General features: G+C 33.7%; 1 protein-coding gene across 3 annotated transcripts in view; it reads left to right on the forward strand.

The window, feature by feature from the left end:
• LOC121370690 (acetyl-CoA carboxylase-like) overlaps window positions 1-15,294 on the forward strand; it is a 106,439-nt gene that overhangs the window by 27,315 nt on the left and 63,830 nt on the right. Inside the window, exons 3-10 of one of the 3 annotated variants that reach the window (XM_041496096.1) lie at window positions 9,120-9,249; window positions 9,775-9,913; window positions 10,111-10,220; window positions 10,837-10,918; window positions 11,971-12,069; window positions 12,811-13,035; window positions 13,255-13,261; window positions 14,435-14,633. In XM_041496096.1, coding sequence (XP_041352030.1) covers window positions 9,120-9,249; window positions 9,775-9,913; window positions 10,111-10,220; window positions 10,837-10,918; window positions 11,971-12,069; window positions 12,811-13,035; window positions 13,255-13,261; window positions 14,435-14,633 — 991 coding nt within the window. Of the gene's footprint in view, window positions 1-9,119; window positions 9,250-9,774; window positions 9,914-10,110; window positions 10,221-10,836; window positions 10,919-11,970; window positions 12,070-12,810; window positions 13,036-13,254; window positions 13,262-14,422; window positions 14,634-15,294 lie in introns of those variants that run through there. The other 2 variants (XM_041496093.1, XM_041496094.1) reach the window with 2 other exon arrangements.

Raw genomic sequence — 15,294 nt, forward strand, 5'->3', positions numbered from 1 at the left:
TTAAATTTGTTTGTTTTTGTTTATTGCCACCACTAGAGCAAAGAGTTTTAAGTGCCATCTTACAACAAAATTAATTAAAGGCCAGTAGATATTTTTGGCAATTTTCTGTAGAATTGTTTTTTCTTTTTTTCTGTTGAACAGTTTACAGCAAACCAATGTTTAACGAATCCTAGCCAAATGCACATTTCAGTAGTTTTTATGAATGTACAAAGACTCGCCACGTATGTAACGTGGGTCAGATTTTCCTGAAACAATGTTCAGAAGTCATCTGTATAAAAACGTGCTAAAATAAGATGACACTAGCAAAGAATTAACAAACATTTCATTGCTAATTCATTTTGAGTATAGAAGCCAAGTTTGTGACTTGTGGGACAAAACTCTCAGATAGTCCAGTAAAGAAAACTGAGGGCAAATTCAAACACCATACTAGTCCTTAAAAATGATGAACAAGCACTCTACTAGATAGCAATAACAAATTATTGATTAGCATGTGGAATAAACAATTCTACTAAAATTGTGACTTATGGGACATTGTTGTCCAATCATTGTCAAGGTCAGATAAGTTCAGGTTTATTTAAAGCAGCATGTGTTACAGTGTAGAAAGTGTTACTACTCAGAGGTCATACAAAAAGTGTATGTGTATCATGATACACCTACACTTTTCATTTAACTGTACACCTGTATTTAAAACAAAACAAAAAACAAATTGATTAATAATGCAATGAACATTTATTGCATAACTTACATTGATGTGATGAATGATGTATATTCATTGTTTCTCTTATATTTGATGATTACATGCCGATTCGGAGAAACAGACGATGGCATGACTGTTAATACCAACACTTTCTGTCACGTTCACACTTTGGTTGCAACGCATTGTGTTTTGAATTCTTCAACACTTTATGCATCCATATTGGGGAAATGTAAACAGATTTTCCTTGTGTGGTACACACATGTCCAGCTGTGGTATACCTGTGTTATACAACACTACATGTTCTTAGATGTGTTCGCGGGAATCAGTAGCGTAACTAGCTCTCCAAAACATTTTTCCTCCTGCAGTTAAGAGTAAAATATTCTAGGTTGTCCCAAGTTTTGGATTGTCAATAATGCACAAAAAAAGTAGTCCATTTAACTAAACCAAACAAATCTCCATTCTGGTCTTCAAAGTCCTTTTTATTCTCGCACACCCACAACCATCTGTCACAATTCACCATTACAAAATACCACAGAAATGGCTTTGCTTGGCAACACTCATTTGCATACAACAAAGTTCAAATTATTTTTTTCATAATAGAATGAGCCATCCAGTTACACATGCACACTTATTCACAACAGTTCCCTTGAGAGATTTACAGCATGAAACGTCTGTTAAAAATCATGCAATGTGTGGAGCTGTAGTTAACGTGGTAGGGGTGTCAACTACCCCTATCCAGTAAACTCCCCAAATGTTTTTAAAAAATCATTAAATATTATTTCTAGTTCTACATTTTTTTTTAGATCTAAATATAAAAATGTTCTCGGAAATTGCATTTTACTACTTAATTCTCCATACTGTGTCCATCCCGAGAAATATAAACAGCATTCCAGAGTTTTAATATATTCCGATACCAGTAGAGCCCTAACTCACACTGATAAAACTGCATTTGCACGTGTGACATGAACAACTGAAATAGACAGTTTGACAATTCAAGAACAAAATGTGAGGCTCATGATGTCTAGTCCACATTATTTTCATTTCATTATACATGTATACTACTTTTTGATCTTATTTGTCATAAACTAATTTACTCAACCTAAAGTGGTGTATAAGTCAGTTATGCCCACACATACTCAGTGTATCGGTGAATATCCCAACAGTTTTGCTTGTGAGAATATCCTCGGCTTTGCCTCGGAGGCTGCATGACCAAAACTGTAGTGATATTCACCGATACACCTCATAAAGTGTGGGTATAACTATTACATGTATCTGTATAACCTTCAATGAAATTTGTTGTCTGATACTTTGTACTCACCCAGGTGTGAAATATAAGGTCTTCGTGTACCCGGGGCATATAGTGACATTATTTAAACAGTGTTCAGTTCATACTAGAGGAGGAGGATATTACCAGTTAAATACTGATTAATTGTGATACAAAAGTCTTAATGTGATATATCGTGCATGGTACACTTTTTGATAAACTTTTATTATCAAAAATGTGACGTTTCAAATTTGTTATAATAATCAATTAGCGAATCATAATTCATGACTGAAAATGCTATGCACAAGTTAAAGCTTATTAAAATTAAATTCACAATCTTTGTAAAAAAATAAAAAAGTAGAAAATACATGAGGTTTTGTTTTTAACTTTATAACTTTTAGATAAAACTAACTTATTATCAAAATTGTGATGGATGTGACATTTCAAATTACATGTAGTTCTAAAAATCAATTAGCTAATTACGTAATTCATGACTAAAAAATTTTTATGCACAAGTTACAAATGTATGAAGGTTTATATGTCTGTGGTAAATATTTTCCATATGTTTAATCAATCGGTCTTTGCAAATTTATATTCTTTATGTCATGACGTCACAGAAATGTCTCATCCGTCACAAAAAATGTTTTAAAATTTCATCAATTTCACATGAAATTCTTCAAAATTAAATTCACAGTCTTTTAAAACAGATAAAGAAGTAGGAAAATACATGAGGTTTTGTTTTAAACTTTATAAACTTTTAAAGAAAAATAAACTTCTTATCAAAAACATGACGGATGTGACATTTCAAATCAAATTTCATGCACAAGTTACAAGAGTATGAAGGTTTTTATGTCGTTTGTAAAGATTTTCTTCATTGTGTATTTTGTAATAAAGATAATGAAAAAAAAAAATGTCATGGCTGTCACAATTTGTTTTATGTTTTGGCAAAAAAATTCCTTACAAAGTCGCCGGGCTGGTGTAGTGTACATGTCTAAATTTTACATATTCAAGACCCTTATGATGTTTACTTTCATATGATGTAAAGTTTGCATGTAAATGTAATACTTTTTTTTTTCAGTTGCGGATCAAATACATGTACCATGAAATGCCCCTTTAATTTAATTCATTTTTCATCACAGAGGTTTTCATTTTGTGTGGCATTTTCTTTGCTGTGGACTATATTGCCTCTTTTTTTTTCAACATATATTTTTTTCTCATTGTTAAAAATAAAATATACTTTGTGAACTGAAAAGAGATTAAAAGTAAATATTAAAACAGTATCTGAATCTCAGCACCATCGGGCATGATTGAAAATACATATAAATTACCAATCCAAAGTTCAGCTAGCAAACATTTCGCTAATAGTAACATTCACAAACTATTTGATTGGGTCCTGACGTAGCCATTTGGTTTACCATGAAGCTATTAAACCAGTCTAGCTGTTGTTTTTTGTGCTCTGTCGATCTGGCTGAACTCGATCAAGTTCCAACTAGGCCATTGAACTCTGTTGACTCTTCATAGAATGTGCATTGCAGGGACCACTGGCTTGTGGGGGGAGGGGAGGGTGCAGTTTACATTGTTGAACCATGTCTATGGTGCATTACAGGTGTTTTATTTGCAGTAAAATGTTCAACATACACTCCTATATATATATATATAAGCCTGATGATGAGATATTTGTAGATATACATACATGTATATACAGAGAGATGATTCCAATAGTTTAATAAAAAAAATTCTCCATCATTTATATTGATAAAATATGCTACCCTTGTCTGGTGACGAATGGCCTAATCTAAAAAAAAAACCCGTCATTCGCGTGTTGACTGTAACGTCACTTTTAGTCCATGAATACCGGCACTGGTATAAATTAATCTTACAGCATATTGGTAAACAAAACAAATAACAAACTCATCATTCAAATTTACTAACAATCCACAGTTGCAAACATGTTAAATGTCAAATTGCCGTGGAAAATGCTGTGGATACTATTTTTCCACAGTAATTGTTTTGCCTTGGTCATTTTCTTAATTGCAGCGTTTACATTATAGCAAATACAATTTTTAGCATAATTTATTATCAACAATAAAGACAAAAATGCATAAATAGAACTTTAAATTAAAAGAATGTATATTTAATCACATTTAAAATTGATATATATATATAAATAAAAAAAAAAAAAATTCTATCTGCTTACTTAGTGACAGCCTCATAACTGGCTAAGCTGTAACCATGTCATGAACCCTGTTTAATTTTACTGAGTATAGAATATATAGGAAATACTAGTACATGTATTGTACCAAGAGTTTACCATTTGATATCATAATTAATGTGTGCTTCAAATCAATACCTACTACTGGTATTCATACCCATAGGAAATTATTTTAATTCATTATAAATTGATTCATTATAAATTAATTGAATTTTTTTGAAAGAAAACTGCCACAATACATTGTATCTTTAATATAATTATATGTCTTTTCGTCTGTATGCAGTGGTGGAGGGTGGGGGTGGGATAACATTTCTCAATATTCTTCTTCCATAATTGCTTTCTTTAACTTCGTTATGATTATTAAAATGTGCATTTCCTGTAAACACACCACCTTTAAAATAATTCTGGGTTCTTCTTTGTCAAGTATTTCCCCTCACCAATAATGTAAAAGTATTTTCCCAATATTTTAAAAACTATTTGTTTTATATACAAACATATAAACGTGTGTTAAAGTATATTGTTTAATGGACAATGCTGTGCATGCGTATATACATGTATATTGTGTATGTATAGAATATAATCTGATACAATTATAGTGCTCAGATAACAAGGTATTGAGTTAATCAGTAATGTAGAAGTAATAGGTTTCACCCAGGGTCAAGTGTACTGGTTGATAAACAAACTGGAAACCTTTGTACAGTTAGTATGGTTTTCAACAGGCTGATTTACATGTTACTGATAGAAAAAGTACCTTGATATTCATTGCTATTGAAGCTTTATCAAAAATATATACTGATGAGTAAAAGAAAGTATATCAATCAGTTTTTATATGCCTGTCTTTTACGGGTCATATTATGGTATGGTGTTGTCCATCCATCCTTTCGACCAGATTATCACATGTTGCATGCAATAACAACTTGGGATGGCAGTGTGTCGCATACCATAACTAGGTCACTGCGACCTACTTTTCACACATTAAGGGAAATCCATGTCCGGGTCATACCTTCCTAATCAATTCATATAGGATCATCACAATTTGCATGCAAGTACAACTTGAATGGTGGTGTGTTGCATATCATAACCGTTAAAGAGAGAGATTGGTATGAGGAAACAATGTAGAGCAAGACAAAGAAAATAAAAGAAAAAGAGATCGCACTAAAGATTGTTTTGTCTTTTGTTTTAACTTTTACTATCTAAAATACATGTCCAAATCTTATGTATGACAAAAATGTTGGGTTAATGTACAGATAAATGTGTCTGGCACTGATTGATCTCTCATCTTTACACAAACTAGTTTATTCTAATTTAGAAATATCAGTGTTAGTGTAGCATTTAGCCTCAGCCTCATTACATTTCCTATGCCTGACATGTTTTTGTGAAAACGTTTGTAATACTGTAAATCATGAAAATAATATGTCGTGATATTAATTATTGCACTGGGACAGGTACACACTGAAATGCATAATTTATTAATGCGTACATCTGGTAAATGATTAAACTTGGCTCCACTGGTCTATATACATGTATGTTAGACCAGAAGACCAATGGAGCAGATTTTAATCAGATTGCTGGTAAATGTTAACACTGTAAACTTGAAATGCTCAGTTGTTTTTAGTAAATCTACTTAAGTTTTTTTTTCACATTGACTACACAAAAGAAGTTAGCATTTGCAAACAGTAGACTGTTCATTTTGCTTGTCCAAAATGTCTTTCTTTTAAGGTTTATTTCTTGTTCATTAAATGGTTACTTTCTACTGACATAAATCAGTACTTTCATTGTAACAGATGCTCATCACATGTGTTGATGTTTGTTTTATTGTCTATTTATTTATTTATTTATTTTATTCTTGGTGAGTTACTGATCTAAATATAATGCCTCATGTAATTATTGTGCTGGTACATTGGGCAAATTTTTTGCATTAATATCTTGCTCACATTAATTTCATGGTTTACATTGTATAATAAATATGCTTAAAACTTAAGATTTCTTTTGCACATTACCTACAGTATATTTTATATGTTATTTAGCATTGTATTCTGTACCTGTACATCAACCTTAAAAACTATATATTGTTTGCTGTTAGTGTCATTGAACTGTAGACATCATCCTGACTCTTCTTTTGTTTGAACCTTAATTTCTGTTTTCTGTCTTTTTTGGCTTGTATGCAATGCTTGATGTGAATGCAAATCAGTAGAATGAATATTTTCATCTTGTCTAGCTTGCTGACTGCAACAACAATTAGTTACAGTCAGGTTACATTTTAGTTAAAATTGATTTTAGATCAAATTTGACATAGCATGTTCCACATTTTTCCAGGGTCCTTATGTTTAAAACAGTCAATCTTTTGCATGTTAGTTTGTGTGCAAACTTTTGCAGATTTGATCATTTCTTTAAACTTAGTATGGTTTTACAGGCCTCGAAATAAACTTAGTGCCTGGTTCTTTGTGACCATGTACAGGTTACCATAAATTACTGACATGGTGACCTGCATTTACAGGTTACCACACATTTATGAAGTCTGATTCCCATTATAATATCTTCACAAATACCTACCGGCCTCGGTGGCATTGTGGTAGGCCATCGGTCTACAGGCTGGTAGGTACTGGGTTCGGATCCCAGTCGAGGCATGGGATTTTTAATCCAGATACCGACTCCAAACCCTGAGCAAGGCTCAATGGGTAGGTGTAAACCACTTGCACCGACCAGTGATCCATAACTGGTTCAACAAAGTCCATGGTTTGTGCTATCCTACCTGTGGGAAGCGCAAATAAAAGATCCCTTGCTGCTAATCGGAAAGAGTAGCCCATGTAGTAGCGACAGCGGGTTTTCTCTCAAAATCTGTGTGGTCCTTAACCATATGTCTGACGCCATATAACCGTAAATAAAATGTGTTGAGTGCGTCGTTAAATAAAACATTTCTTTCTTTCTTTCTAAGTTAGATTAATGTTGAGAGACCGCTGCAGTGAAATACTACGGAACCCTAGAGATGACATACTTGACAAAAAACAAATTGTATTCCCTCATAATATTATTTTGTTCTCTCGCAATATTATTATGTTCCCTCCAAATAAATATTGTGTTTCCTCACAATATTATTATATTTCCTCACAATATATTATTGTTCCCTCGCAATATTATTATGTTCCCTCACAATAAATATTGTGTTTCCTCACAATATTATTATGTTCCCTCACAATAAATATTTCCTCTCAAAATCTGTGTGGTCCTTAACCATATGTCTGACACCATATAACCGTAAATAAAATGTGTTGAGTGCGTCGTTGAATAAAACATTTCTTTCTTCACAAATACCCGGTATGCTAATACTTTGTTATTCATTCATATCATTGTTTTTGTTTTACTTAAACATCTATGTAATTTATAATTAAACAGCATACAATGGATCAAAATTTAGATTTTGTATGTTCAAATTTGTTTTTAGTAGTAGTGAATGAAGTACTGTTAAGTTTCTTTAAAATTTGTCAATTACCTTTTTAACACTTGAATCATGTACCTATATATCGCAGGGCAAAATCAATATGTATTCGTTGGTCAGTTGTTCGTTCATTCATTCATTTCATTCATTCATTCTGTCCATTCATCCATCTATTCATCCATTCATTTGTTCATTTAATTATTCAGTTCATTGTCAATTTATTTTCATAAAATACTGTAACTATTTATGAGAATATTTAATATACATGTATGTGTTTTTTTTAGGAACTCAAGACTTAAATGTTACTTTTATGAAGACAAGTTATTAAATTTTGTTGTTTTTAGTGACATTTGACATAAATGTTACATTTTTGTATACATATTGTAGCAAGGTTTTTGGTTTTAGCAAAGTTATTTATTTGATTGTTTCTTTTTCAAATGCCCATGTCTGTTTCACCTGATGTACATTCATGATACCTTCTTGCTTTCAAATCCAGAACCCTGATAGAATTCATTACAAATAATGTTGTTCTTTGTTTTTAGATGTAGAACATGTAAAGTGGTATATATACAGTACCAAATAAACTAAATTTAGTTATCAAAAAAATATGTTTTGTGTTTTCAGGGACACAAGACTTAATGATATTTTAGTTACATGTATACATACAGTGTGTATATATAATTATTAAAAAGACTTTTGTTTTGTTTTCAGGTACACAACTGTTAGCAGTTGTTTCATATGTCATATTACCAAGAAGGGGTCAGCATTAAGCATTAATATTGACCTACAGGTCATCATTTGCAATTATAAGTTATTTTTTATTATTCAGTTGCTTTGTCTTACTCCAGGAACTAAATTTAATATAGTATATTATGTTTATTATTCTTTGAAGATTTAAATCCAGTATACACAATACAAACTCCATAACCGGGTTCATATAAGTCATGAAAAACATGGAAGGTCATGCAATATGCAAATGTATTTTTCCACAATTCTGGAAAATCATGGAATTTCAATCTGGGTCATGGAAGGTCATGGAAAAGAAAATTGGTTGATAAATTTTTTTCTCATTTAAAATAACAGGAAAAATGTAATTTAATCAAAACAAATGTAATGTTACAATTATATTATGTTGATGATAGATAAATCCTTGAAAATAGATTCTTAAAATAGTAATGGAAAATGCCTTTAAAACATCAATGAAGGTCATGGAATTTGGCTTATAACAATATGTATGAACCCTGTAAGCAAACTAGCTTGCTTATAGACATCTATCAACTGAAAAATAGGCAGACATATGTAATAATAATTTAAAAAATCAGCTAGTTGCTTTAGCCACGGATTTCAAAAAGCTTAATGTTGGCCCGAGAACTGTAATATGACTGTATACAGTAATTTCTGTGTACAACTGACAAGATATTTTTTTTTATCACCTATACATGTACTGTTGAGTAGTGATGTAAAATACTGTAATACTGTTGTTTACTGTATATTGTATGCTTTTTTGCAGACACACTATGTCAGGAATACTTCTCGATGCTGCCTTGCATGGAAGCCGTCGATCAAATGCAAAAGACTTCAATGTGGCAACCCCAGAAGAATTTGTAATGCGATTTGGTGGAAGTAAAGTCATCAACAGAGTCAGTATCTTTCATTTCAAGATGGTTACACAACTGTTTCTTTTCATTGTTGGGTCAAGTGGAACTGTAGTTCACATTGATTGATTTATCAGTTGAGAACAAGAAGGTGCCATCTGCATTTTTACACAGAATCGCAGCTAATTATTAGACCCAACCAGAGGGCATTTTTGGTTTAGTTTTTGCCACTTATAGTTTTAAGGAATTTTGTTTGCAATGCCTTCAGATATTGAGCTGTCATTGTGTATAACTTTGTCATGTAGAGTTACAGATCAACTTATACTGTCATCCCAATTTACCTATTTTTGACAGAGTTATGGCCCTTTGACTTAGGAAATACAATTTTTTTTTACCAGACTTTTTTTTTTTTTTGCAATGCCTCAAGATACGGAGCTTTATCATGTACTGTTACAGATCAAGTTGGCACGTAATGTTGAGAAAGTTGCAGATTGTTTATCATGACATGTCTAGTGAAAGTTGAATAGTGTAGCTGTTCAGTACTTTCATTGTTTTGAGTTTTTCCTTCAGGTTTTGATTGCTAATAACGGAATTGCTGCTGTCAAGTGCATGCGGTCTGTCAGGCGATGGGCGTACGAAATGTTCAAAAACGAAAGAGCTGTGCGGTTTGTTGTTATGGTTACACCAGAAGACCTTAAAGCAAATGCAGGTAAAGCCATCCGTAAACATAAATTCTGTTTGCTTTAAATGTATCTCACCGTTCAGCAGTGGATGGGATGGGGGGGGGGGGGGGGGGGGGGGGGGATTTTGTATATTTTTATGAAATCAGGATATAACCAAATAAGTAAAAATTGGTAATTTCTTTTTTTGTTAGATGAATGTCATTATTTTGTCTACTTGTTTCAGAATACATTAAGATGGCAGACCAGTATGTACCGGTTCCAGGTGGATCAAATAATAACAACTATGCCAATGTTGAACTCATTCTGGATATTGCTAAAAGAACCCAAGTCCAGGTGAGAATGCCAGCTTTGGATAAATCATATATACTTTACACTTCAAATCATCTTGCTATATAAAAATATCTATTTAAAATTCATACACAAATCTAAGCTCAGATTATATACTGGTTACGTGTATGGCATTATAACTTATAAGTCGAGACTCTAGATGTTTTGAAAATGGAACCACCAACATTTGACTGTCCAGTGACATATTTTCTTTTTCCAATCAGTACTTCACATATGGTATATTAAAGACTGTGTGCTGCAGGTTGTCATATTTCAAAGTAGGAGGTTATTTATTCAAAGTAGGTAGCTATGTTAATTACCTTCCTATGCAGTGTGATCAGATTAAATGTGTAAAATAGTCGGACCATTTTACTGCAAAATGTACCCTGCCTGGAAGTTAAAATAGCTGATCAAATTTGTTTGTTGGCAGCTTATTTTTACAAGCCTGGGTATGTGCTACACTGCTATAAAGAAAAATGCATAAAAAATATCTATGGCATGTAAACAGTTTTAGCCTCTGTTAGGTAGTCAAAGTAGGTTTTTTCTCTAAACAATGCTAGGTGTTGGTTAAGCATTCCTTTCCTTTGTTGTTGTGTTAAGTTTAAGTGTTTATTTGTTTCAGGCTGTGTGGGCAGGCTGGGGCCATGCATCAGAAAACCCCAAGCTTCCAGAACTTCTTCACAAAAACGACATACGTTTCATTGGTAAATAGACAAACCCGACCAAGTGACCACATCTTTTAACCAGCCGACCGGCCTCGGTGGCGTCGTGGCAGGCCATCGGTCTACAGGCTGGTAGGTACTGGGTTCGGATCCCAGTCGAGGCATGGGATTTTTAATCCAGATACCGACTCCAAACCCTGAGTGAGTGCTCCGCAAGGCTCAATGGGTAGGTGTAAACCACTTGCACCGACCAGTGATCCATAACTGGTTCAACAAAGGCCATGGTTTGTGCTATCCTGCCTGTGGGAAGCGCAAATAAAAGATCCCTTGCTGCTAATCGGAAGAGTAGCCCATGTAGTGGCGACAGCGGGTTTCCTCTCAAAATCTGTGTGGTCCTTAACCATATGTCTGATGCCATATAACTGTAAATAAAATGTGTTGAGTGCGTCGTTAAATAAAACATTTTTTTCTTTCTTTCATTGGTAAGTTATTGGATAAATGGTATAATATGGTACGGTGAGATTGCATCTTTAAGAAGCTGCTTTACTATTCTATAATGATATTTTGTTTATAAACTGACTTTTAAAATTCTTCGTAAATATTCTCTGAGATGGCTGCTTAACATTTTTGTCTGCTTGGTACTGGTACTTAATAAAATCAGTAAACATGTCTACAGGAAAGAATGTTGCATGGATTAAATAGGTCATAGTATAATGTCTAATGTCAGTAATGTTTTTTTTATCCTGATAGGTTTTATGGTAGGATCTGAATTGATTAAAGTGCTAACAGTACATGGTATAAATTATTGTATGAATACACTGGTAATATTTAAACTTTATTTCTGTTTTTTAAAAATAGTTTAAATTTAAATTATTCATTAGCATTATGGTTTAGAAGTGATCAATTATGTCTTTTGTTGCAATTAGCATATTGGCCTATTTTGTTTCCATTATTAGCCCTTTGTGTAAATTGTTGTTCATTACCTAAATTTGACCTTTAAGATTACTAGTTTTTAGAATGCAGTGTCAATAATGAAATGCATCAAAATGCTAAAATTTATATTTGAAATAAAACATAACCTTATCATAATACAGGTCCTCCAGAAAATGCTATGTGGGCTCTTGGAGACAAGATTGCATCTTCCATTGTTGCCCAGACAGTGGGTGTCCCGACCATGCCGTGGAGTGGATCAGGTACAAATTTAAATGAATTAACATTGTACAAATTATTCACATTTAGTTTGATTGTAACAACAGTACAGGTAATAGACACATTTTTATAAGTTTGAGCCGGTGGTGGAACATGAGTTAATTTGCTTGGGACTGTAAAACCAACTTTTATAGTTTATTGCATGCAGACATCTCTGTTTGATTCGTTGCTTGATGATTATTCCATTTGTTTTGTAAAAATTCAGTTTAAGTTATCTGTGCCAAAAAGAATACAGGTGGCTATTCCTATCGATTTGAGAACAGATCAGCACAAACAGCCGCCTTTAATATACCAGCAATGGAGCTTTGGTACTTGATAGTGAAATAATTGTATATTTATTTACTTCATCTCAAAAACGGGATATAGATCAGTAACAGTGTTTGCTTCAAGTGCCATGGTCATAGGATCAGTTGGTTTGTCTAGATTGGTGGTTTATATGAGTAGTGCTATGGAGTGACAGGAAACTATAATATAACATGGAGGGTCATGGCCCTTCTCTGGCCAATGCTCCAACAAAGTCTATGATATTTGCTGTCATGTCCATGCATATAAAAAATCCTTTGTTGCTTTTCTGAAAAGTTTTTTTAGGCATAGCCCGTGTCACCTACAAATCTCCAGTCAAATGATTTCACTAAACCAAATGTCAAAATAACTAAATGTTACGATACCAGTACCAGTATAGCCATAGTTTAAAAGGAGGCCATTTATCTTATTTCTCCCTGTAGGTGTGAAGCTTAAATCCATGGACATTGACAGACAGAAATCCAAGATGATAAGCGTGCCATCGGATCTGTATCAGAAGTGCTGCACCAATGATGTCGACGCTGGCTTGAAGGCTGCTGTAGACATTGGCTACCCGGTCATGATCAAGGCTTCAGAAGGCGGAGGAGGGAAGGGAATCAGACGGGCAGATAACTCGGATGACTTCCCAAACCTCTTTCGACAGGTGAGTTTGGCTAAATCAATTAATACTCTAATTTTAAAATGATCTAGATCAACCTTGAATAAGAAAAACCTGTTATAGCTACTGCAAAATGTGTGGTGGAATTAAATAAAGGAATCTGATAACATAGCCCAGCTAGTGCACCACGACTGGTATACCAAATACTGTGGTATGTGCTATCCTGTCTATGGGTTGGTGCATCCCTTGCTAGTAATGGGAAAAAAAGGTAGCGAGTTCAAAATTACCAAATGTTTGACATCCAGTAGCCAATGTGTTCTAGTGATTTCATTAAACAAAACAAACTTTAACTGATAACATAGCTAACTCCTTTTTTTTTTTTAAATTAGGCATTTTACTTTAAAGGTTTTTGAAGTTTTCAGTCCATTTTGCTAGACTCTGGTATTCACCTAACATAAAACTTTTATATGAGGAGACTTATTGTGATATGTGTGAAGTAAAATTCATATGAAATGCTGATGCAGGATTCATATTAGACATGGAATTTTCTAATGTAATTTTTTCTGCCTGGAAAGTGATGGAAATTTAAGTTGGGTCTTGGAAAGCCGTGAAATGTGATAACTGGTTAAATATGTTTTTCCAATTAAAATAACATAAAAAGAAAGGCGATTCACATCGAAACGTAATATTACCCCCAAAAAAGAAAGAAAAAAATGTTGAGGAAAATGTAATAAAATTTGGTACCAGGTTGATAACAAAATGTATGAACCCTATGGTCTTCTTAAAAACTGGTTTAAGTTTGCAGACGTAGCATTTCAAAATAAGAAATTAAATATAAGTTGCTCATACAATCCAGACCACTAAAGCAGGTTAAGAGGGGGCGTACCGGCCTCGGTGGCGTCGTGGCAGGCCATCGGTCTGCAGGCTGGTAGGTACTGGGTTCGGATCCCAGTCGAGGCATGGGATTTTTAATCCAGATATCGACTCCAAACCCTGAGTGAGTGCGGCTCAATGGGTAGGTGTAAACCACTTGCACTGACCAATGATCCATAAATGGTTCAACAAAGGCCATGGTTTGTGCTATCCTGCCTGTGGGAAGCGCAAATAAAAGATCCCTTGCTGCCTGTCGTAAAAGAGTAGCCTATGTGGCGACAGCAGGTTTCCTCTAAAAAAAATCTGTGTGGTCCTTAACCATATGTCTGACGCCATGTAACCGTCAATAAAGTGTGTTGAGTGCGTCATTAAATAAAACACTTCTTTCTTTCTTTCATGTTAAGAGGCAATCTCACATTTTACCCCCAAATTACCTAATATAATAATTACCAGTATATAAAGTATCAAACTTCAAAAGTGGCCACTGTTAAATTGCTGAATACAGGGTTTATTGTGTTTATTTTTAAAATGTAAAACTTGAGACCATTTTGTGATTATTTTAGGTTCAAGCTGAGGTACCCTGGTTCTCCGATATTTGTCATGAAGTTAGCCTCCGATGCTCGACATCTGGAAGTGCAGCTACTGGCTGATTGCTATGGAAATGCCATCTCTCTGTTTGGCCGAGACTGCTCAATCCAGCGCAGACATCAGAAAATTATTGAAGAGGCTCCTGCAGAAATTGCAGATGCTGATGTTTTTGAAAAGATGGAACAGGTCCGACATAAACTTTTTTATGTTCTTACGTTTGTGAATGCTCATTCTTCTGTTTCCAGTGGCTGAATATTCTTGTTTCATTGAACTGGTGCTCTAAAGTTTGTGTTGGCCAAGTCTTTCTTCAACAAATAAAATGTGTCGAAAACTACCCTCTGGAAGTGTCTTTAAAAGAAAGCTTTCTGCCGATTAGTAATAGTAAGTCGTGGTAGAACTGGTTTTCATCTCTCATTCTGTAGATTAAATTTCAAACTTATCATTTATTAGACCCCGAGTAAGAAATGTGGGAAGTCATGCAACATTCCTTTTCTTTCCATTCAGTATTCAATAAGAAACAAATAAATGTTTCTTAACCCTTTCAGACTCGTTAACCCATTGTCTTCAAAGTGCCCCAGGAATTGATATATTTGACAGTTAAACAAAGAATAAATTTACAAATGGTTTTTTGATGATAACTTATTTATTATTCATAGTAAAAGACTGTTTCAAGCATATTTGTAAACATAAATCAATTTTCTATGAGAAGGAGCTCATTATTATACATATATACAGGTATAATAAACAAAATCATTGGTTATAAAAACATACCAAATTTCTACGAAAATGTGTAAATGAATAAACTCATTTGGAAAATCTTTCCGACCACGTGCAAATCTCTAAAGTG

This window comes from Gigantopelta aegis, chromosome 4 (assembly GCF_016097555.1).
Source record: "Gigantopelta aegis isolate Gae_Host chromosome 4, Gae_host_genome, whole genome shotgun sequence".
NCBI classification, from domain to species: Eukaryota; Metazoa; Mollusca; class Gastropoda; order Neomphalida; family Peltospiridae; genus Gigantopelta; species Gigantopelta aegis.